The 25,703-nt window shown below is 41.8% G+C and overlaps 1 protein-coding gene across 1 annotated transcript in view; it reads left to right on the top strand.

The window, feature by feature from the left end:
- The window catches only part of ABHD17B (abhydrolase domain containing 17B, depalmitoylase), a 140,942-nt gene that overhangs the window by 73,244 nt on the left and 41,995 nt on the right, over positions 1-25,703 (top strand). Inside the window, exon 3 of the mRNA XM_078675758.1 lies at positions 21,633-21,812. Coding sequence (XP_078531884.1) covers positions 21,633-21,812 — 180 coding nt within the window. The remainder of the gene's footprint in view (positions 1-21,632; positions 21,813-25,703) is intronic.

Raw genomic sequence — 25,703 nt, 5'->3', positions numbered from 1 at the left:
CAGTGATGAGGGGTCAGATCTCCAGGTACGCTCTGCCATTCGCATAGTGCGCTTGTCGTCATTGAGTCTGCCATCGTACCAGGGGTTAGAACTTTTGTTGGAGACTCTCTTCAGTTGCAGTGGAGCGACTTCATTGACTATCAGTTTCATAGAGTCAAGGTAGTGGTCGGTCAGTGCTTGGGCATCCGAGACACCTGGAGGGGGGAGGAGGAGATTGTCGAGGTGGGGAGGGAGTGTAGTGGGGTTAAGACTCTTCATGTCCCTTTTCCAGATTTTGGATTTGGTGGGCTGAACCGGGTTAGGTTTAACTTTTTCGTTAATAGAGAAGGTGATAATGTAGTGATCTGACCAGTCACAAGGTTTGATCGCCTCCAGTTTGGTGGAGTCCTCCTTGGCGATGATGAGATCGAGTATTGCGCCTTTGTCGTGTGTTGGTCTATCAACTATTTGGGTGAGGTCAAGCGCATTAAGGAAAGTTTTGAGACTGTTCACCTCTGTGTCTTTCTGATCATTCCAGTGGAGGTTGAAGTCACCCAGGTAGATTTGGGTGATCTGCCGACCGGCAATGGAGGTGATAATACTGAGTTACTTGAAAGCATGTGAGTGGAGAGGTGTGGTGTAGCGGCCAGGGCAGATGACTTCGGAGCACAGGGTTCACGGTTTGATCCCCAGCTCCGGCAGTAGCTCTGCTCAGCACCATCTGACTCTGGGCAATAGCTCCACTTAATTTCCAAGATGGCCCACAGCGCCTTGAGACCCACATGGGTGAGTAGTTCGCTCTTTACAGATTTATATTTTATTGAAATTTTTTTTTTTTACATGAATACCCTACCTAAAATGCGCTTTTTAAAAAAAATGGGGATACTAGACTTTCTTGGTATCTCGAACTACAACACCTATGAAAATCCATCCTATCTTGTGGAGACTGTCAGTCGCAGCCACAGGGTCAAATACTCTACCCAGTGTGCACCCTGTGAGGGTGGGCCAGGAAATGATGAAAAAGGTCCAAGCAAAATCTAGTCAGTAGGAAACTATCATGGTTACTTTTAAACCATAAAAGATAGGGCTTGGTTGATGACATAGTTTTCAATATAGAATGTCCACGGACACTAGGCTTCCTCATCTCCACTTCTTCTCTGGCCCGCTTTCGCCTTTTAAGAAAGTTCTCCTTCACCCAGCACAGATCCCTCCTGCAGATTTCCTCTGGGTTAACAAATAGATCTGCCCTTCCCATACTAGTGAGACTTTCCCTGACAAACTTAAGCCAGGGAATGCAATTAAAATGGTCAAGGGAAAGACAATCACTTATGATTTCCTTATCAAGGGCAATTCCCTTCCTGAGCAAGATTTGAATCCACAGCAATAAAGGATGGTAAGCCAACACATCTGAATGAAAGGCCATCACCAATTTCTTTTTGCGCTACAAAGGAGAAAGAGCCCTGCGGTAAGCAAAGTATCGGTCTCAGATAAGGTTTTTCAACAGTTTGCAACACATCATGCTCGATATAACCCCACATCTCGCTGCCATAAATAACCTTTGAAATGCATTTGACCGTGTATATCTGCAAAAGGGACCTGATGGGTCTACTACACAGTCTAGAGGAAAAGTTAAAAACCGTGGCAAAATAGCTGGCGAAATCCCCTTTCTTTCTGCTTGTCAGAAGATGCCAATTCGCGGCTGCACCAAACACTACACCCAGGTATGAAAAAACTTCAGTCTTGGGACCGACGTGGGCCCTACCATAAATATATAGGATTTAACTGGGTGGAACCCCACTTGCGTTACTAATGATGTACTGCTATTGACCAACAAGTCCAGATTCTCCATGAAGTAAACAAAGGAGTTCAACAAAGATTGCAATCCCCTCACTATCCTAACCATGAGAACAACCTCATCAGCGTACAGTAGGACAGGGAAGCTTCGCTGACCCACTTGGGGCACTCTGTTTTTGACTTCAAAAGGACCTGCCACAATTATTAATGTACAGATTAAAAAGAAAGGGGGCCAGAATGCACCCTTGACGTACCCCTTTCTGATTTGAAAACTGGTGCGAGATTTGCCTTTTGATGAGGAACCCTTCTTTGGGCCTCAATGAGACTGCCCATGAAAAAATTAAAGGACACCAATGTTGCAAAATCTGTGGTGGCTTCAAACCACCTCATTTTGTGGTTCCTATTGCCGCCCCTCATGTAGGTCTGCCGCTAATACAGCAGCAACCACCTACAACAATCTGAGTCAATCCTCCCCTTCTAGAGGTTTTTACAAAGGAAAATATAGGACGAATAATTTCAGTGAGCGTGGGTAATGGAACTCCACCCGCACACCCAGTAACAAACAATGACGTCATTCATGTTCTCCCCAAACATTTAACACTCGTAGGGGGAAGTCTTACATTTTTTCTGCAGCAATGGAATGACATTACCACCGATCAATGAGTATTGAGTATTATCCAACATGGTTACTGTCTGGAGCTCATCACCACTCCTCTGAACATCCCACCACACAAACACAGCTCACCAAAAGTACCTATGTTTTTTTATTCCAAGGAAAACATCAGTTCAAAGTGCTTCCCTTGGGAGTCACAACAGCTCCCAGTGTCTTCGCAAAAGGCCTATCCGCATTACCAGCACACCTGTGAAGGGAGAATATTCATCTCTTCCCTTACCTAGACGATTGGCTTCTAAAATCAAACCGCTCAAGCCTATGCAGCCAATATACTCTTGGAACTCTAACTCTTACACCAGTTAGGGTTCACAGTCAACCTGCATAAATCTAACTTGCTGCCAGCACAAAATACAACATACATGGGTTCCGTTCTCAATACTCAACTAGCGTTAGCACTTCCAAATTCAGTCAGGGTTCAAAATATTCTATCTTTAGCACAGCAATTTCATGTAGGAGTACAAATCCCACTCAAATTGGAACTAAGACTGCTAGGCAGGATGGCATCCTGCATAGCCATAGTTCCACACCCCCAACAACATATGAGGCCACTTCAAGAATGCCTCTCACGTCAATGGACTCCGTCGCAGGGCCAGTTACAAGATCTAGTGTTGATAGGCAGCCGCACACATCACTCTCTGCATTGGTGGAACCTACAAAACCTATCCAAAGGGCGGCCTTTCTAGACCCAATTCACCAAGTCATTCTTACAGCCGATGCCTCTCTTAAGGATTGGGCAGCGCACCTTCAACATCTAACCATCCAAGGAATATGGTTGGTACAACACCAGCGTCTCCATATGAACAACCTAGAGCTTCAAGCTGTTCACCTAGCATTGAAAGCATTCCTAACCCACCTACAGAACAAAGTTGTCTTAATTCGAACGGACAATATGAAAACTTATTTACAAAAACAGTGGGGAGCATACACTCTTCAGCTATGACACCTAGCACAGCAGACAATATATGGCGTTTAGCTTTACATCACAACATTCATCTCCTGGCAGAACATGTCCCAAGGATGAGCAGTGAAGTTGCATTCCTCCTCAGCAGGATGTAGCAACAAGTCCACAAAAGGGAACTTCAACCCAAAGTTCTATTCACATACTTTTGCAAAAGGGGTTTCCACAAATAGACCTGTACGCAACCCCAGACACTGTAAAATGTCTAAACTTTGCAGCCTGATTCCCACACCCACTATCCAAGGGAAATGATCTATGGATGAATTGGTCTGAGATATTTGCATACACTTTTTTTTTTTTTTTTTTTTCCCCTCTCCCCTACTTCCGTTTATGGTCAGGAAGCTACGACAAACTTCACTTACACTAATACTAGTGGTGCCCACGTGTGCTGGTCAACTATGGTTCACCACTCTACTGGAACTTTCTCCGGTACTGCATGAAAAACTTCCTCTCCACCAAAACCTTCTCACAAAGAACCAGGAAGAATAAGACATCCAAATCCCAAAGAAATTAACTTTACGATAGGGCTTCTGAAGTCCATAAAATCTAGGTACCTAAACCTTCCACAATCCTGTATGGATATTCTTAGAGGCACGTAAACCTACAACCAGAAAGTGTTACGCAGCCAAATGGAAACTGTTTGTTATCTATTGTCAAAACCAAAATTGCAAACAATATTTTCTCTTTTGCATCTACAAACATCTGGTCTTGCCTACACTTCTTTAAGACTACATTTGGCTGCAATTGCACTCTATCTACAAAATAGACAACAGCCCTCTTTATTTAAGATACCTGTCTTTAATACCTTCATGGAGGAACTAAAAGAATCATTCCTCCTAAGCTAGCACCAGCTTGGAATCTAAATTCTGTATTAACACGGCTCATGGGATCACAATTTGAGCCATTGCATTCATGTCAGTTCTAGTATTAATCTTGGAATGTTGCTTTCTTAATAGCAATTACTTAACTTTGAGTGGGTGAGCCCCAAGCATTAACCTTAAAAGAACCAGAACCAAACCAAAGAAGGTCGTCTTAAGGACAAACCCAAAGTTCTTCCTTAAAGTTGTCTCCCTATTTCATATGAACCAATCCATTTAACTACCTGTGTTCTTTCCAAGCCCAGATTCAGTGAAAGAAAGATCACTTTATACTTTTACATGTCAAAAGAGCTTTAATGTATTACTTTGACAAGACTAAAACATTTAGAAAGACAAAGCAACTATTTGTTGCATTTCACCTCCACATACTGGGAGACCAATTTCAAAAAATGGTATTGCTAGATGGATAGTTAAAGCATGTGTATCTACTGCCACACATGCTTCAAACAGATTGTCACTTACCCAGTAAGCATCTGTTCTTGTAGGACTGTAGATGCACATGCACCCCCCCCTTCCAGATACCCGTATTGTTGGCAGTTTACATTAATTTACATTACTTGCATGAACATCCCATAGCTTACACTGATTCCAACTCTATTCTCATTTGCCTGCGAGAAAACAATCTAACAATGGAGTCGATGCCCATGCGCTGTGTTACTGAACGGAGGAGTTGCACAGCCTCGTGACTCAAAGAATTCTTCGAAGACGAACAACTTGTAATCATCCAAGCCCAACACTAGATGCCGGACTTATGCAAAACATATGAATTTACAGCACTTCATGCCAAGATCAGATGCTTATTAGGTAAGTAACATAATCCATAATAAGCATGTGTAAACCCATCCACAATAAAAAGCATACATTAACCCCTTCGATGCTTGTGACGGAACCATTCCGTCATGCCTCATGGTTGAGCTGTGCGGATGACGGAATGGTTCCGTCACGACCACACCCAGTTATGGAATGTCCAGCACCGGGGGGAAAACGGCGCCGCCCGCAAGGTGTTAAGAAAGCCAAATCACTGTAAGCCTAAGAATGGGCCCCATATATGATCAAAATGATGCAAATCGTCATTTAGTATATAAATCATTTTTGCAAAAGTAGCCGCATCAAATATCTTCAGGCCAGGAGTGGAGCGTTGGCATAATATTAGCCCTCCAAAAACTTAAAATGTTAACATTGGTTAGACTAGGAGTGGTAGAAAGCCATTTAAAGGTAGGATTAGAAATATGCAATATTTCTGAAGTATCATGTAAAATTGATGGACACTTTGTGAGGGGTAAATTAATAGTGAACCTTCAAAAAATCTTAAATCTTGAGTCCGAATGTACGAATATTGGGACAGTCCCACAAAATGTGATCAATGTCACATTCCGGTGTTGTATATCGCCAACAAAAAAAATCAGGTCCAAGTTTAGCAGAGTGTACTTTAGCCGGGGACCAGTGCACACAATGCAAGATTTTGAAGTGATTTTAGAATAGAGTCTCGAAGTCCTTTACTAAAGTTTTCTAAGCTAGTGTCCCATGCTTCGTCTGTAAATGTGATATTCAAACGTGTGGACCACCATGATTTTAAATTGTTGGAAGTTTCTATAGAAAATGAGGAGTCAAAAATAGTTCATTTGACACTTCTTTTTAGAAGGGTACATTTTCCCACCCACCTGTACTCTTGACCTTACTAACAATTTGTTTTTCAATACTCCTTTTCAGTTGGTTTTAACACATCACCCCGATAACTCTGGTATTTTTACCAGAGCAATTACCTCTTTCAGTGGTGATTCACCGTTCACCCACGATTTATCCTGAATATTGAGATTACTGGCATGCAAGATCTGATCACGAGTCTGTCTGTCATGTAATACACCAAATCCTGTTCATGCTAACCATTTCAAGGCGCTAACATGCTCTTCAACATTTGAATGTTTTCCTGGTTTCATTTGAAAAAATTTGAATCTGTCAACTGCTACGGAAACCACCAGGGAACAAGCATTGAAAATGCAATAGGTCTCACCCTCGTTTCAGTTCAAGCAATTCTGTTTGTAATTAGGTGGTTTTTTAGCTTTGCTTTTATTAGTGTTTTTCAAACTTTCGTGTACATAATATGTATATGTATGCATGTATTTATATAGATATGCAGGTGTGTGTGTGTATGTGTTTGTGTATATATATGTGTGTGTGTGTGTGTGTGTATATATATATATATATATATATATATATATGTGTGTGTGTGTGTATATGTGTGTGTGTGTGTGTGTATATGTGTGTATGTGTATGTATATGTGTATATATATATATATATATATATATGTGTATGTGTGTATGTATATGTATATGTATATAACATAACCTACTGGCGATAGCCAGTAGGTATATATAGTTAGGACCTAGCTACCATAGGAAATCCGCAACATTCTATTGAGAATAACTTTGGTGTCGATTGAGGAATTTGCGTGTAATTTTCCAAAATTTAGGCCAGCTCTGCTCCGCTTCTTCCCGGGAAGTTTCGGGGGGATTCGCCATGCGGGGGCTGAGAAAAAGGGGGGTCCCAAAACGTGTTTTCCCCATGTTAATTTCCATAGGACGAATAGACAAGGCTACAGCCCGAACCGCTGAATGGAATTACACCAAACTTTGCAAAATTGTAGGGACTGGTACGCAGAAGTGCCTTTTCTATATTTGGTGAAAATTGCTCCAGTGGTTTTTACAAAATGTAACTTCAAAAACACATATCTATATGCGCGCTTCGAGCGCTTACCTGTACGCGTACCCGGGAGCGCACCGGGCGCGCCACGGGAGTGCGCGAGCGGAAAGCTGATTGGCTCTCCAGTGTCTGTCAACATTTTAAACTGCCTGGAGAGTCCACCATCTTGTGTCTCGGTAGAACCGAGACACAAGAGGTGAAAAACCAAAGGGGAAAACTATAAAAGGGGGCAGGTTAGAGACCCCCTGACCCCCTAGGTTTTCTCAGGGGGGCCTAGGAGGACCCCGAAGGGCCAAAAAACAAAAAAAAAATGTTGAAAGTTTCGCGGAGTACGCGCTGGGTGCGATGCCATGTACGCTTACAGGTACGCGTACTCTGAGCGTACCACGGGGAAAACCAAAAAAATATATACATTTTTGGGCCTGGGGTGTCCTTGTGGGCCCCCCTGAGCAGGCCTAGGGGGTCAGGGTGCTTCTACCCTGCCCCCTTTGCGTGTTTTGCACCTTTGTTTCACTGCTTTCTTGTGCCTTGGTTCTACCGAGGCACAAGATGGCTGCCAACACTTCCTGGTTTGGAGTGTTGACAGACAGTGGCAGCCAATCAGCATGCCTTTCACAGGAAAGCAGCATGCTCATTGGCTGTCAATACTTGTAACCAGGAAGTGTTGGCATTCATCTTGTGCTAGGTAGCCCGCGGCACAAAAGAAGCAGAAAACCAAACGTGTAGAATGCAAAAAGGGGGCAGGGTAGAAACAACCTGACCCCTAGGGCTGCTCAGGTGGTCCCACAAGGATATTTAAACGTTATCCGCTAATAGAATTAGCATTTAAAAAACCTTGCAAATTCACTGAAAAAACCATAGGTTTCAGGCCTTATATAGTTAGGAATTAGCATATAAAAAACCTTTGAAATTCACTGAAAAAACCATAGGTTTCAGGCCTTATATAGTTAGGAATTAGCATTTAAAAAAACCTTTGAAATTCACTCAATAAACTATAAGTTTTAGGGGTGTTATAGTTAGCTGGACATTTCGCTCATACAAAACCATTGAAATTGCTCCTATATAGTTAGTTGTACTAACTATATTTCGCGCACCCGCAATCCACTGCTGATGATGTCACATATTACATCATTCATGACATGGTCAGTAACATCACTGATGACATCTCAAATGACATCACTGATGGCATCATCCATGTGACAATCACATACACCTTTTCATACACTAGTAAAATCTTTCAGCACTCTTTGTAAAATACAGAGTATCATATTTGAATCCATTGACACAGCAATACAAGTATCTAAAAACCCACTCAGTGATTCCTAGATGTATACACACTTCTAAGCACTTACCTGTAGATTCAATCATACATGCTGTCAATGAACAATAGACCACTATCAAAAATACTTATATACCTATATCGACATTACACACAAGCACACAACCTATTCACATATGAAGTTATCCTACTCACTTATGCAAACAATGGATCATACTTACATACTTACTTAGCTACACACTTATACAAACACCACATCTATTCATTTACATAGTAAGTCATACTTGGTGTATTATAAAATCATTATTACAAGTATACAGTCATCCATATAGTCACTTACACAATCATTGAGTCTTATGAATACTTATTTATATACAACAACTGACACATACACTGCCTTTTATTTTTCTACTTTGTTGGACATGTACCATTGAGAAATATATTTGCTCATCACCACACCCATAAAGATATTCACTCATCCAAACAACTGTTATAATATGTAGTTTTAACTTCATATATCTACTGAATCAACTGTTCACACATCTTTGGGCAGTCACCCCCCCCCACCGAACCACACACACATTCACTCTCCCAAACAAATACTCAGTTTAACTAATTAATAACTAATATAGACTTTCACATAGCTAGTAACCAACTGGAGAACCAGTTTACACAACAACTGACAGTGATACAGATATTCACACAGTTTACTCACTATCCACTATATTTAGTGAGACACTATACATTGTTAAAGTAAAGTCAATTACATTGCTACTAAATCCTCCATCCAAATATTTATTTTTATATATCCACTCATTCTTCAATGCAAATTGCTATATATATAATGCATATTTAAATAACGAAGCAAACCACATTCACTGGATGATGTCATCAGTGATGTCATTTGAGATGTCATCAGTGTTGTCACTGGCCATGAATGATGTAATATGTGACATCATCAGCAGTGGATTGCGGGTGCGCGAAATATAGTTAGTACAACTAACTATATAGGAGCAATTTCAATGGTTTTGTTTGAGTGAAATGTCCAGCTAACTATAACACCCCTAAAACTTATCGTTTATTGAGTGAATTTCATTTTTTTAAATTTTTTTTTATTGATTTTATGGCAGAGGAAAGATCATGAATAATGAACAGTAGTTGGTACAGAGATAGCATGATTATATCCAGTTTGTTATTGGTGACCATAATTTTGGGCCAAAGATCTTTCTTTTCCGCCCCTTTAGTTTATACACTGCATTTTCCAACCGACAGATACTTAAGTTTGGATTGCCAATCATAAAACGATGGTGGGTCAACGTCTAGCCACTGCGAAGTTATACAGAATCGATATGCAGACATAGCTATAAATATAAAACCTTCTTCATCAACCGTCTTATCAATTTGATCGGTTTGTATTCCGAATATTACTAATTCAAGCAACAGTCGATTCCAGAATAATATTCAAAAAATCTTGTACTTTGGTTCCATATTGAATTAATTTCGGACAACAAAAAAAATATGAATTAAATCGGCAGCCAGAAATCCACGACTACAGTTGATACCCTTCTGAGCTTTCCATTTCAATAATTTTGACGGTGTATAATACAAATCGAAAATAGACATAAATGCTGGCTTTTCAGTGATCCATTAAATAACACCTTGCAGCCCACCTCTAAAGATCTAAATATATTGACTCTCTCGATCTCAAGACTTCTTTTCCATTTGTCTGCCCATACATCAAGATTATCTGGCATTCGGTTTACCATCATTTGATATAAGACACCAATTCGATATGTTTTCCTGCAGCTTTCCAACAATTCTATTTTATTCATAGATTCGGCATGTAATAAATTGTTTGACTCTAGAAAACTACGAATCTGTAGAAATTTAAAAAAATCCCCTCTGTTAAGACCATATTTGTTCTGCAGCTCAGCAAATGAAACAAATCGCTCATCCTGATACATCAGCCCAAGTGAACAGATCTTAAGATTGTTCCATCTAAGCATGACAGAGTCGTTAAAGATCCCAGGCAATAGCGGATTCTTCATAAGTGGTGTATAATATTTAAAATTGGATAAAAAATGAAATCTTATTGATTTGTTTCCATAGCTGTAGCGCTGAAATCATAATTTTGAACTTAGGTTTTTAGAACCAAGCTACTATAAAAAAACAAACAAGGCATTGTTGGGCTTCAGCTCCCAGCAGCATTTCATAGATTGATGGTGTCCTAGCTACGTCTAAACTAAAGTCTTGAAATAGTAAGATACCCATTGATCTTAATGTGATTGCCCAATAATATAATCGAAAATTCTGGATCCCCAGACCTCCCCTTAGTTTAGGTAAAGTACACCACTTAAGAGACCTTCTTGTTCTCCGGTAGCCCCATAAAAACCTGGAAATAATTCGGTATAACTTAGTAAAAAAAAATCGAGGGGAAAAAAAGAGGAATGGTACGAAATAAATAAAGAAATTTAGGAAATATAATCATTTTGACTACATTGGTACGACCACACAAAGATAAATGCAAATTATTCAATCTCGCAAGTGTCCTATTAGTGGAGAGTAATAAAGGATCTGAGTTCAGCCCCACAATATCCTCCACTTTTGCAGAGATTGTAACACCAAGATATGTAACAGTAGACGCAAATACACCGCCTTCCGGCCTACCTTCAGACGAATGGATTACCTGAGTCGTTGTGACATTCAGCTTATAACCTGATAACTCACAGAATTCGTGGGCAAGTTCTACAATTTTAGGTAAGGATAAAGCAACATCAGAGGTGACGATCGCAATATCGTCCGCATATGCGAAGATTTTATGCTCTACCTGATGCAATACTACAGGGGGAATTTCAGTTTCCTTTGTTAGAATATTCAAGTATGGTTCGATATATAGCGCAAACAGAAGGGGGGAGCAGGGACACCCCTGCCTTGTTCCCCTTGTAATCGGAAAAGGAGCAGACGTTTCAGTTCTTATATGAATTACGGCCTTCGGATTGGTATATAGCGCCTGAATGGCCGTGATGTATTCTACAGGGAACCCCTTCCATGTCAGGACAGACCACAGGAATCCCCAGTCGACCCTGTCGAAAGCCTTTTCGGCATCCAACAGGACAACGCCGACCGGGGATCCCGTGGCCTGCGCCCAATCCAACAGGGCAATTATACGTCTAATATGATCAGTGGTATCCCTTTTCTTGATAAAACCATGTTGAGTCTTTGAGACCAAAGTAGGCATTATATCATTTAATCTGTTGGCCAATATTTTAGAAAAGATTTTGCTATCTGCTGTGATGAGAGATATTGGCCGATAAGACCCTAGTTCATTGACCTCTTCTTTTTTTGTTGTTTTTTTTTTTAAAATACCACAATAGTGGCCAAAGACCATGAAGCGGGTGGGTGTCCTTGAAAAGCTTGATGGAATATCTTGAGCAATTCAGGTTTGAGCATATTTCTAAAAGTGCGATAACATTCTAAAGGGATTTGATCTCGCCCCATGGCTTTCTAAGGGGCTAGGCCGAGGATGGCTAGTTCAATCTCCTCCCAAGTTATAGGGGCTGCTATAAGAGCATTGTCAGTTTCAGTCAACAGTGCATTATCAATGTTCCTCAAATAATCCATTGGATCCTTAGCTTCATGGATTTCGTTACTAGCTTTATTGTATAATAGCTTCTAAAAGCCACTAAATGCCTTCAGTATCCCTGCTTTAGATTCTTGAGATACTCCTTCCAAATCTATAATTTTCAGTATATCATTCGAAGTGGCCTTCTGCCTTAACCTTTGTGCTAATATTCTCCCTGTTTGTTCGCTTAGTTCGTAACATTCTGCCTTATGCTGTTTATATTTAAGCGCGACCTGGTCGGCTAGATGAGAATATACAGCAACTCGTTCAGTAGTTGGGAGTCGTTGCGCCTCCTCGACGCCTTGGTCATTTTTAATATTAAAAGCTAGTTTTAATTCAGCATTCCTTACTATAACGAGTTTGTTCTTGAACTCAACTTGTGTCTTCCTGCGCTGAAAGTTAGAGTAGCTAATAGTTTGCCCCCTAACTATAGATTTAAAGGCGTCCCAAACATCTTGGATTGAGGCTGTCTCGTTGTTATGCGCAAAGAAATCTTTAATAATTTCAGCCATATGTCGAAGATAGCCTTCATCAAACGGAAGACTCCTTTGAAACGACCATTGACTATTGAAATTGGCGCATTTAGAAGGAAATAATCATTCCAATATAACCGGATTGTGATCCGAGACTAATTGTGGCAGTACCTCGATATTAGCATTTTCCAAAAAGATTGAAGAAGTAAAGAAATAATCTAAGCGGGCAAACTTTTTATGAGGAATCGAAAAAAAAGTATAACCAGGATCAGTAGGATGTAAATTATTCCATACGTCAGATAACCCATTCGCCAATACCAATTCTCTTAAGGCTCTATAAATTCTGATCTTGCGACCTTTATAATTCCTGGTGATCCTAATATTGCAATTAGACTCCACGTTAACATTTAAATCCCCGCACAAGATTATAGGTTGACACGAGGCCGCCAATTCTGAATTGACCGTATTAAACACCTCGTTATCATCTAAGTTAGGGTCGTATAAACAACAAACAGTGAATTTATTACCTTCTATTATAATTTCTGCCACCCCCCATCTTCCCCATTTATCAGCTAGTGTTCCGAGACATTTTCCGACCCCTTGTTTCATACAGATTGCAATTCCTCTTTTAACCCCAGTTTGCTTTGAACTAAGAGTTCTAGACCCAAATTTCGTTTTTCCCATGAAATGTGAGTTTCTTGTATACACAAGATGTCAACACGCAACAGCTGGATTAATCTACGTAGAACCCCTACTTTTTTTGCATCATTGAGGCCATTGACATTCATTGTACATAATTTAATCTTCCTGCCCATTATAACATAAATTCGTGTCTGAATTCGAGTCTTAACTTGTAAAAGTTGTCCCCTTTTTCCCGCGTTCGTAAAAAAAAGAAAGAAAGATTATGCATACTGTGTATACCCTGGCAACTGCCATTGCCTTACACCCCCACCACTACCCCTGTCCCTCCCACCCCAGCAAGAGCCCCCCCCCCCCCTCCACAACAAATGAGGCTCAGTAACAGTCAGTTCCTGATAAGTATGGAGTGCCGTGTCCCCACACCCTTGAGGACCCTGGAAGGAAAACCATATCATGCAAAGAAAAGAAAAACATCTAAACCAACAGCAAAAAAGATAAAAAGAATTTAGTTCTATACTCTTAACACTTTTGTTCTAGTCGCGGATTCGTAGAGAATCTAAATATTCCTTGGCTTTCACTTCTGATTGAAAAAATGTAATCGGCCCTTTCATCACTATTTTCAGTTGAGTGAATTTCAAAGGATTTTTAAATGCTAATTCCTAACTATATAAGGCCTGAAACCTATGGTTTTTTCAGTGAAAAAAAAAATAATAATATATATATATATATATATATATATATACACACACACGTGTATATGTGGAGTTAGAGGGAGAGAGGTGTAGCGGACGAGAGTTGTAGAGGACGAGAGGGGTTGGTAGAGAGTGAGGAGTAGAGTGACCGTGTCAAACACAGTGTCACACCCACGCAGTCTATCTCTCACACAGTTTGTTGCAGACCTGTTGTCGTAAAACAGGCTTTTCCCTGTAACTGGGGCGGAATGAAATAATTGCGTTGTCTATGCATCATTAATACATCCAGTACAAAATATTTCCGCAGATGCGACTTTAATGTATCTGGGCAAAAGATCAATCTATGGATTGAAAAAACCTTATTTCCGCTCGCACATTCTTGTATTGACCCTGGATTTGAGTTGGCTGCAAAAGCAGAGGTCTGAAAGAAGCCAGTGTTCTTTTATTGGCTATCTTCTTGCAACTCGATCAATCAAATGTAGGTCTCATTGCTTACTTCTCTCACCTATTATGTTTTTAGGGAAATGTAATAACCATTGAGCATAAACACTGAATGTGTGTGTGTACCTGTGATTGTGTATCTATCATTGATGTGTTTGTGGGAGTGTATGCCGGTACGTGTGCCTGTGTTTGTGTATGCATCGTGCGTGTGCTTAATCTGGATTGAGTTTGTGGGGTAATGAGTATTTATGCGTGTCTCTGCCTTCGTGAGTTTGTGTGTATAGATCTCTGGTCGTACATTTAAAACTTCGTATTATGCTTTTTCATGTAAATATGTGCGCATAGTAATTTTTGTGCGTATTAAATGTGTACCAAATTACAGGGAGGGTTACAGAAAAATAAAGTTCCCATTGTTTTTAATACGCATAATTGAATGGCAAGAGAAAGTTAAGAATCCTGCAATGACGGGCGGCACACTATACAAAACAGATTTTTTAGCATACCAGTTTTTAAGCCACGTTCTTAATTACATCGGCCACAGCCCTTTGAGAGATTCCCCCCCCCCCCCGTTCTTTCTTCCCACTTAAAGCCCTGTGCCTATCGACCAAATGGGAGCCTCAGTGTGCAATGTAATTGTCCCGAATCAGTAGGTCATCCTGAATTAGAAGGCCAGAACCATGGCCCAACATGGCTGCAGTTCTGATGGTACTTCATGGTCTGACTTTTATGCCTCTGAACTTAGGGATAAGTGAGGGCAACAGGGCACCTAGAATGCATGAACAGGGAGGTATAAGCTTTGGTCACAAAAAAAATCTCTTGCGTGCAAAAAGCATTTTTAGTTTATTGGCTTTCGCCGACTCTCGAGCCCTAGCGCCCACAGTCTATTCAAATTACATTAGGTGGAACAAGCACACGATTAACAATTTGAGACCGGTCCCCTGTAAGAAAAAAAGTTTAAATCTGACATACTTTGGATATGAGTTTATTAAAACAGGCTTGGGCTCTATCCATACGCGTGACCAGGGGTCGCTTGGCAGGCACTGTGGACACTTTTCCAACGTGTCAGAAGAATTCACTAACATTTTCTACAAGCGATAGACTGCACGCGCAGTATGCCCCCTCTTCACGCCCCTCGCGCAAGGGTACCTGGAGGGTTAAGTGACACTGACTTGGCACTGAAGTGAAACCGCGTGCATCCAAATGACAGGCAGCCCCTTCATACACCAAACATTTCCCAAAAGCCAGAGTTCTTCCGAAAACCAGGGTAAACAAAAAAAGGCTATTCGCGGTCAGTGCGCGCATTGTGCATTAGGTTGTGATGGGCAGCGAACCCCTTCGAACTGTGGGAAACACTTTTTCACAGTAAATGTTGCAAGATCTGTGGCTGATATAAACATTAGAGTCCATACTATGTTTGGTAGGTGACTCTCGTGACTGTGTCACAATCCATCATCCCCAAGTGGACAGAGCTGTTGCTGTCCTCAGGCGCCTGGCGGGTGTGGGCAAAATGTATGGGAGGGGTTGCATGGTCCGTCATCTCTGGCTCTGAAAACGACTCATAACATGTCTGTCTAACTAGAATTTGGCAGCTGTGGCCACCGCTGAACTACTGATTTAGAAATTGTGTTCATTCACTCATACCTGCATTCATTCCACTGAATTACTCCAGTATCCCCAATCTCTGTATTGAACACTATTGTTTGAAACTTCTTCCTGAATAAAAATATTCCACATGAGCCAGTGTAACCATCTCAATCTATATACCACTGTAACCCAATCAATCTCCATAGCATTTTGTGACGGGTTCAATGACTGATCGCTTGGGACGAAACCTTCACGTTTGTGCAGATTCAATGTCACGCTCACCTTTGAGACTCCACTCCATATTGGCACCTAATTACAACAATAAAACCTCCCGTGGAAAAAGCTTACGGGTGCACTTTGTCACAATCGGCGATGCAGTACATGGGAACGGAGTCTGGTGTGACAGTTACTTTCCACGAGGGATTTTAATTACAAAGAGATTTGGGCACAAGAAACACAAGCACTCACCATGACCTATCGTTTTCTCTTTGTCTGCCGTCTCACTTGGACGGCCGCGGGCTGCTTTCCTTCTGGCGAAAAAGATTTTTATTATCTCTATGGGGCCATGTGTTTAGCCCCATAAAGATAACCAGCCTTTTACGCCAGCAGGAAGTCAGGGCAGTCCGTCCAAGTGGGACGGCAGAAAAAGAGAAAAGGGTATGTCACACTAACCTCTTTCCCAATGGCTGGCCACCGTTTAGCATAAACGGTGACACCGGCCAATGGGAAAGAGGGGCAGGGCTTAAAGCCCGCTAGTGAAAGCTCCTCAAGATCATAAGATCTCGCCAGCGAGACTGCGCATGCGCAGCCTACGCAGTCAAAACCTAAAAATATGCATCTAAATCTTTGAGCACGTGTTCAAATACGGGGGCGCATCCAAGCCATATGTTTATTTTACTTGTTTCCGTTTCTTTTTGCAGCCCCTCTCTCCTTCTACGTATCAGGTCTCTGTGTCCTTTCAAACAACCCCCATTATCTCTCGCCCCTCGCTACCACAGATCCAGTCCAAACTGTTGTCTTCTGTTACTAAATGCAACGTTGTCCCCTCTCCTCTGAGTGCAGGCAAAAACACTTAAAGGGGCAGGCCAACTCCAGACCTGGTATCAGAATGCTCGTCTCTCCTCCTTTCCCATATTCACACACCCGTTCCTAGGAACATCCCAGCAGTAGCCAGCGCATGTGCTGCAAGGCATTTAGTAAGTGGGCTTTCAAATGTCCGACCACAGCTTTTGGGGTGGCATAGAGCGTGCGGTTGCGCGCACTATGACAAGCAGAGGGGCCATCTGGCTTTCCTCTTTCGTCATGGTGCGTGCACATCGCACACCACTCGTCAGCTTGCTTTTACTTTTGCCGCCGCGCTCACACCACTCGCATGCTTTTTTTTTTCTGCGACACGTTTCTACCTTTTATTGTTGTTTCCTAGCCCTACCCCGTCTAGTGTTGTCCCTCTTCAATACTTTCCTGCTTCCCCCATTGCTCACCTTTCACCATCTCCCCTCTTCTTCCCCTCTCACTGCTTCTCCCTCCTCCTTTCACTCCTACTCTCTTTCACTGTTGGCACACCTCTATGCCTTTCTCTGGTGTCATCCTAATCTCCTTTCACTCAATGACCTCCTTTCACTCAGTCTTTTCGTTGACTTAGTGACTCTCTTCCTGCTCACCATGCCTGTCTCATTTCACTTCTCTCTACTCTATTGCTCTCTCACCTTCTTTTCACAGTTCCCCATTTCTCCCTTTAACATGGTTTCATTCCCATCTTTCTTCCTTTTGCTGCTGATTTTCTCTTAGCTTGTTCCCCAGTTTTCTTCCTTCCACCCTCTCCCTCATTCATTCACTGCTGAACCTCTCTCGCACTCTACACTTGATGCTCTCTTTTGTCTTAATTTTTGTCACTCTTTTTCAACATTTCATTGTTTCTTCCTAGTCCCCTTCTACTATTGTTTCTCTCTCCTCACTTTCCCGCTCCCTCTTTTTCACCTTTCACCATCTACCCCACATTATCCCCTCTCATTGCTTCTTCCTCTTTCACCCCTAGTCTGTCTTCCATTTCACTGTTGACACACCTTTCTGCCTTTCACTGTTCCATCCTCACCCCCTTTCTCTGCCTGACTTCCCTTTACTCAGTCTTTTTTTTTTTCTTCGTGACTCTCTTCTCCCTCCCCACTCACCATGCCGGTCTCTCAGATCACTCAAATCTGGCCCTCTCAAAACAGATGCTTTTCTTTCCATAAAGCCCCTCTCTATCACCCTGCCACTCTCCTCTTTACACACTCTCCCACCGCCCCATTCCTTCCCAGACAATATCCCATCTTGGTAAGAACAAACATGCGGGGTTTCCGACAACAAAATGGAGACGTCAGTTGAGTGATACTGGAGTGAGTGAGACAGACATGTCCAGGCCCTCCAGGGACATATTCTCGGCACCTCAGAGGAGCGGCTTCATCTTAAAGCGTGAGGGCTGTGACGTGTGTTCCTTATGTCTGGAGGGGGCTGTGCATACAAAACGGATGTCTTTGCTTTACTGGCAGAACCTGTTAATTAAGCAAAGTGCACCACTTCATAGACATAAATCCCTGGCACCGAGTGCACTGACTCGCCCCTCCCCCACCCACGAGCCTCCTGCGCAACCCCAGGGGTGCCGGGTCCGCGGTGGCCCTGTGTCCTGGGAGTGGCATACCCTGGGTTCATGTTCCAGGCCGATCACGTTACAAGTATTGATTGAAAGGAGGCAGCTGTAAAGGAAGGGACATGATAAAGAGAGAAGCGTGCATCAATGTAAGAACAAGAAACAGGTCTGACTTTTTTTTAGAGGAAGTGTTTGGTAATAGTTGGGCTATGTGTCTGTTGCCTCAAGCTGTCATAGAAAGAAAATTCCCAAATGAGCGACAATTTGAGCAATATGGGAGCTTTTATTTATTTATTAAAATCATGCACGATTAATTAAAAATCATTACATAAAAAATATGTTTCCGTGTCAAGTAGTATGTGTGATTTTTTTTTTTTTCCTGTCCTAGCGTAACAACCTGTCTGCTTCTTTGCTATGTAACCAGCAGTCAAAGTGTGTTAAAGTACAGGGACTGCTTTTAGGGAACTTCTCAGCTTTCTCCTTCGCTCCCAGGGTACCCCCCCAACCCCTGTGATCTGTTTCTCATATACTTTTCCCCTGTCCCCTCGCTGTCTGTCACCCTCGTGTGCTTTTCCTCCCATTCCTTATGTTACTGTGCTGTTTCTCACAATCATGTGTTCTTTCCCACCACCACCACCACCTTTGTAAAACCCCTGAAACAGGCATGAGGAAGCAAAATTAAGTGTTCAATATGGCACACTGCATCAATTGACAAATCCAGGTTGCAATTTCGAAATTAAAACGTGAGGACAATGAATTGAAATAATATTTTAAAAAATTGGTTTTGTTGCATTTTATTTCTAAATTAAGACCTAAAGCCCAAATGAACAAGTATTTGCAATGGGTCTCGCATTTAGGTGAGTTTGAGCTATTAACCCGTTGGCTGCTGCCGTCGGCCATTGGCCGACGGCAGCACTACCTCGCTGGTGCTGCCGTCGGCCAATGGCCGACGCGACCGCGCCTGTTTCTTAAAACTGCCGCAATAAAGCGGAAGCAGCCAACGGGTTACCAATGGAAATAACAATGCCTTTTATTTTTGTTTTCGTTTTTAGAACGTAAATAAAAGGCATTATCATTTACAATGCCAATAGCTTAAACTCACATAAATGCGAGACCTATTGCATTGCAAATGCTTGTTATCAATTTGATTCTACGTTTTCAACTCTGCAGTGATTTGTAGAGCAGCAGCATTGTTAGACCTTAGCCTAACCTCCCCAGAGGTCAGTGTTACAGTTCTCACAGGTCCTTTACCCAGGTCAAAGAATTCGGGAACTTCTCCTTTTGAAGGCCCTGTCGGACGTACTGTTGGGCACCTAGCCTAAGCCAGGATCTTGCCTCCCCAGTCAGTCGACTAATTACAAGATGGAGCAGACTGCGGAAATCCGTACTTCCTCCTGCATTTCTCCAGCAATTTCGCACCTTTGAGGTTTTAACAGGGGTGCCAGCATAGGCAACGCTAGAATGTATCTAAATTACAACAAGCCTCTCGGGTTCAGGCCAATAGCTATCAGACCCCGAGATACAGCATGCTTCCCAAACCTCTTCTCTTGCAGATGCAACATAGCTGCTTTAAATCTTTGGTGTTTAATGACCGATATTCATACCCAAATTCTTGGCACTCAACATATTAACTTCCAGATGATGAAAGGCTGAGTTTCATCCTGACAATATTCGGGTGGCTAGTATACAAAATATATGTTGTCTTGTAGAGGAGTCTGTGTTTGCTGTCTTTCCCTTACAAAAGAAAATCGGAATGGAAATTGTTGATACACCGGTATAATGCTCAAGTTTTATTTTCACAATTTCTCTTGCCTTCTTCACCTTTCCTCTGCCTTTCTGTCCTTCTACAAAGCCAGGAGGAGGTTTCACAACTCAAAAATGCATGTATAATTTATGGATCATTTCAAAATATTTCTTTTGCGTGTTTTTATTTTCAAATTTTTCCCCCCTAGAAATGTGTAAATGTTAATTGGTGCTCTTGTGCTAAGCCACGTCTGTCAATTGTTTCCCTGTATCTACTGTAATGTATAGCTATATATTTTGGTTCCCTTAGGCAAAATCCAAAATCAGAGCAGTATCCACTTGGTTTTTGTAGGGACCGCTTTGCACTATGTTGGTGTTCTCCACTAATCAGCACACGAAGTACTTCACCTATAACGGAAAATTGCCTATCTTAGTTTTAGGGTAGACTATCTCAAATGAGGTGGTGTAAGTTGTACAGCCTGTATTCACAGTTGAATTCAAGCTGTGAATGTCTAGACAAGATTGTCTTCTGTAACTTCATGTTTATAGCCCATTTATACCTCTTGCAGAAGTCCCAAAAATCGCATTGCAGACCAGAATGCAATGTACTTTCACTAAGGTGAATGGATGAATCAAGGGTTTTAATTGTGTTGCCCATCTGTTGCCCAGAGTTCTTGTCTAAACTCAGTGACTGATTGTTTTCCTCCATATGTGTACAAGGCATAGACGTAGGGGGATAGGTTTGCAAGCAGCAAATAAAAACGAGTTAAGATGGTTGGTTGCCTTAGAGGTATTCATTTCTTTGATTATAAGAAGATGCAGAACTGTACAGTTTTTTCTGAATTGGAAATGAATGTTGAAGGATTTGATTTTTCTTAGCAGTTTATTTCATACTGTACTGAGAAACAGCTCCTACAAATCCCAAAACCTCACAGAGAAAGTAACTAACAGTGAACCTAGTTTTGATTTCAGGTTTCTTCTTCGATCATATAGTTCGTTGTAAGAAGCCAGGTCCCATTCTATAGTTCACCTATTGTGCAATACAAAGGAATTTGAAAGATTCTAGCTGAAGTTTTCTGTATTTGTAGTTTGGCAGTTGATTTAGTTTGCCATGTTGATGTAGTCTTTTTGCTTAGTATAATATTGATGCCATTCGAGCTAATGATACCTGTATCCTACGAGATTACCCAAGTAAGGGCAAATGCATCTTTTCATTTTGGAGAATGAGTTTCAAGCTGCTTTGTTGACTTAAGACTGAAAAGAGGTTGGTGCCTATTATTACTTTAGCTGAAGTGGTTGATGGCTGCCTGGAACAACTGCTTTCCTGGCTCTGCTGCATCAGAATTTGCTTCATGTGGAGGACTGCACAAACAGAGCCTGAGGTCTGTATTTCGGAGGGATTCTCACATGAAGTATAAACTAAGTTCTGTGTATATGTTCTTGCCGTGGTCCTTATATCTGGAGTACCTAAATATCAAGTGTGTCCTTTTTCTTAAATATAATCCCTGTTTGCATTGTTTTGATGTATACTTCTGTTTTAATTTTTTAAGGTACGGAATTCGACCTGAAAATGTGATCATATATGGGCAAAGTATAGGCACCGTTCCATCTGTGGATCTCGCTGCTCGCTATGAGAGTGCTGCTGTTGTACTTCATTCACCTTTAACCTCAGGAATGCGGGTTGCCTTCCCAGATACAAAGAAGACCTACTGCTTTGATGCCTTCCCAAAGTAAGTTCCCTTCTGGGACTCCCCAGCGAGGAGCAAATATTAAATATCTCTACCGTACTGGAACTAAAGTCTGAATGGGATTGGAACGAATTGTACCTATAACTTGGATATTAGCATATCCGCTTATTTATAAATCCCCCCCTCCCCCCCAAAAAAAACACGCTCCTATCAAAAAAAAAGCTTCACGGGTAAATTACTTTTTCTATCATGCCATCTTTGTTCACAACTTACATGATTTTCCGGTGCGTTAAGCCCTAATAACAGAGAACTTTTAGAACATTGCATAATTGAGGATAAAAATCATAAGCTCAGCCACTTTTGTTTTATTTTTCTCTTTTCTTAATGGGATTGAAGCTGTTTATCCTAGACTAGGTTTGGGCCTCTTGAGGAGTATCCTTTGCTCTGCCTTGTGCGTGATTTGCATTTCTGTGTCATAGGCTCGGAATCCCACCGGCTGTTTCTTGGCTAAGTGGATGACCAGCAATATTTTAACTCAGTGGGCCTTCTCTTTGATCAGAATGTAGATCCCAGTGGTAGTTAATTTGAGCTGCTAGGAGGTGTAGGTTTCTTATCAATTTTGAAAAGGGGAGTTCAGCATTGAATTTTCAGTGTGCTTCTGCTTGTCTTTGACTTGTTCTGTACATCCGCCTTTGTTCAGGGGTGCTGTCAGCAGGAACAATAAAATGATGATGGCTTGGACATCGAGCAAAGCCGACCCAAGCCTTTTGTCCATCTGTATGTTTTGCCCTGCAAGGAAGACTACTCTTCTAGTCCAAGGCTAGTATCTCAGTTTGGAAGTTCCAGGATGCCATATGCAGTTATGTGGGTTTGTTAGTAAGCAATGACTTGAGAAACTTCTATCTGAACCAGTGATTGCAGTGGGACCAAGAAGCACGCCATAATAAAAGCGAATGTAGGTAGTACAGGCAATCCCCAAAATTCCTTTATGGTGAGAAGTGGATGAAAGCATGCCAGGAATGAATACTTCGTGGTTGGAGTCAACAGGTTACTGCTCACCTCAACCTTTGACTTTCTTTAGGGGAGATCAAAGAAAGAGTGCCTGCCTCAAATGTAGATGTTGAGTCTCAGAGTAATATATTTTAGTAGTCTTTGCACAGCACTGACTATTCTTCAACTACTCCTCCACTTGAACAGAGAGCAGGATTTGAGACTGTGTAGTTGCAACAGATGGACTTTTTCTTGGGAACTAGGACTGAGCTGGAACACTTTCATGGTTACAGTCTGTGTGGCAGGAGTTAAAAACCTGTGGTTGGAGCCTGCAGCTGGCCTATGGGAGCAGACACCTAAATTGTCAAACTGGATCTTTCAGCCAAAAGGATTTACACCGATCGTCGTTTTTCGTGATAGCTGTCACCAGTGTTCATTCTTAAGTAAGGACACCCTCTGTTGTCTTCTAGATGGCGGCAGGATTCTGTTAATCTTTTCTACCCTCCCAGTCATCCCCAAAGTTGCCTAAGAAATGGTCCGGTTTGGCCCATGACCTGGCCGTATACATTAGTTTTCCTAGTTGCCTGTATTTAGCAGGATTCAGAAAATCCATTAATTATGTGATCCTCCTTTCGCAGAACAGTTGCCATATATCTTACCCTGTTTCTATGTTGCCTATTGTGAGGACCTAGTTTTAATTGAGCAGCTTAAGGAGAAATTGGACTTAACAGGAAGATCTGTGAGCACCAAGAAGCAGTCTCTGACTGATCTGTAGAGCATGGAGAAGGATCTCTTTCTGCCTTGCTTCCTCTTTATCTCTGCTGGCTCCCTCATCACGAATAGCACCCCATCCAATAGATGTTGCGGAAGGCAAGGGCACAGTGGGTAATTGCTTGCTTTCCAGAGATAGTATGCTGTTACCACACTACTTGACGACCCTCGGGGTCTTGAAGGACATCTAAAACAAGTTTGCACCTATTGGCGTCACGCCTCCTAAAACTAAAAGCTAGGCACCTCTCCACAACCTGAGACTTGCCCATTCAAGAGATTACTTGCCTACTAGGTCACTTCATTGGTAGAGCCCTTTGATTATCTGACACTCTTCTATTAGCTATCAACCTTTCTTAGGACTATTACACCTCCGCCACTAGTTCCAGTCATGCTGTGTAGGTCAATGTCTAATACGTTATAAGTGGCTCCCTTTGCCTCTGGACCAACTTGTTCTACATTCCTATGTGAGCAGCTCCTAGCTCTGCTTTCTTCTCACAAGTACTTTACAATATATCAGCTGTTTTCCCCAATAAGAAGAGTAAGTTCTTGGATGCAGTAGGTCGCCACTTTATTGGGAAGTTACATTCATTCCATATCTGTCACTGCAGAGTTTTTCAGATGACCTTCCAACAGAGGAGAGAGAAGACTTCAAAGAAGTTCATTCAAAGGGTATAATAGTCTCCAACCAAATTATTAGGGTCTGGTTAAATCCTCTGACCTGGCAACTCCTGTTTAGTACCACAGACCGACAATGAAGTGATCGTCTTGACTACAAGTTGCTGGGGTGAAATCAGAAGCCCAGCAAATAATTTTTCATCTTCCATTCTCTGGCACTATCCTTTTCAGTAAACACATTGGACTAGGAGATGGACTGAATGAATTCCTAAATGGTGAAGCTTTAAGAGGTCTTATGTTGAAATATTTAAAAAACATTTCTTCAGATCCCGTAAACTCTGGTTTATTCCAGCAGCAGGTTCATTTCTCTCAGTGGCCTGAAAAAAATAATCGGCCAAGACAACAGTATCCGCAGCTTTCACCAGCAAGAGGCAGAAGACCGCGATCTTCTGTGGCCTAAGGCAGGCCAGCCGGAAAACATCGGCTCTTTCCCCTTCTATGTGTCACACCACCGGGAGTGATCTAAAATTCCTAATATTGGCAAAGGATCACAAAAAACAAAGAGATGCTGAACATTGGGCAGAATTGCTACTGTCATTTGTCCAAAACCCATCTGCCAGTAATACTTCTTTAGAAGTCCACACTTTATCATCAACAGAAACTTTAGAGGGAGGTCAGCATCCAATGGCAAAAGCAAATGATGAGAATGGTGAATATTGGCAAAGTTTGAAAGCAGGAACCCATCCATGAATATTGACTAATTTTCCTCCTCAAAAAAGTATATAAGTGGATCCAGAAAAAAAGTGTAAGATGTTCGCTCTCCATCTAATTCAGTCTTCCCTCCATGGGGGAAGTTGAATGTGTGCTGTAGACCTTTATGGTCTATCTTTCCACATTCCATTTCAAGTGAAACATCACAGGTGCCTGAGACTCTTTTAAGACATTGACAGCTGCTAGTACAGAGTCCTGCCATTCTAATTGTAATCAACCCCAAGGACTTTTCAAAATGGATGGCCGTTGTCGTTGCACACTTAGACTGTGCATGTTTTGTATATCCATATCCAAAGGTTTCCACTTCTCATCATGCTTAGCATTCCCAGTTGAGAGACTTCGACAGCTTGGGTCTAGAAATCAGTCATCATAAACATCTGTCTATTCCATCCATTATCTGAGAACTTAAAAAAAATAATATATATATATATTATGAACAACTCTTTTTATTTAGCAGTTGTTCAGATTCACAGCAATACAGTTCGGAGGGAAGACAAGTATAATAGGCCACTCGCAGGGAGCCTGTAAAGTTATCGCCTCAATACTGATCAACCTCGACCAATGTGCATGCACAGTACGTATCATGTAGCCTATACACGCGGATGCATTCTACAACGAGCAACCCTCTATACCCACTGACCTCTTCCTTAGATCCCCCTGTATTGTATCCAGGATCCCCAAATCTTATCAAATGTAGGGGGGCATTCTCGACCTTGATAGACCTCATGTTAGGCCATCTGGCACCAGTCGAGATCATCTTCCCATTCCTGGACCGTTGGGAGTCTA

This window comes from Lissotriton helveticus, chromosome 2_1 (assembly GCF_964261635.1).
Source record: "Lissotriton helveticus chromosome 2_1, aLisHel1.1, whole genome shotgun sequence".
NCBI lineage: Eukaryota > Metazoa > Chordata > Amphibia > Caudata > Salamandridae > Lissotriton > Lissotriton helveticus.
The sequence above is the reverse complement of the archived record's forward strand: the minus strand, read 5'-3'. Positions and strand labels throughout refer to the sequence as shown.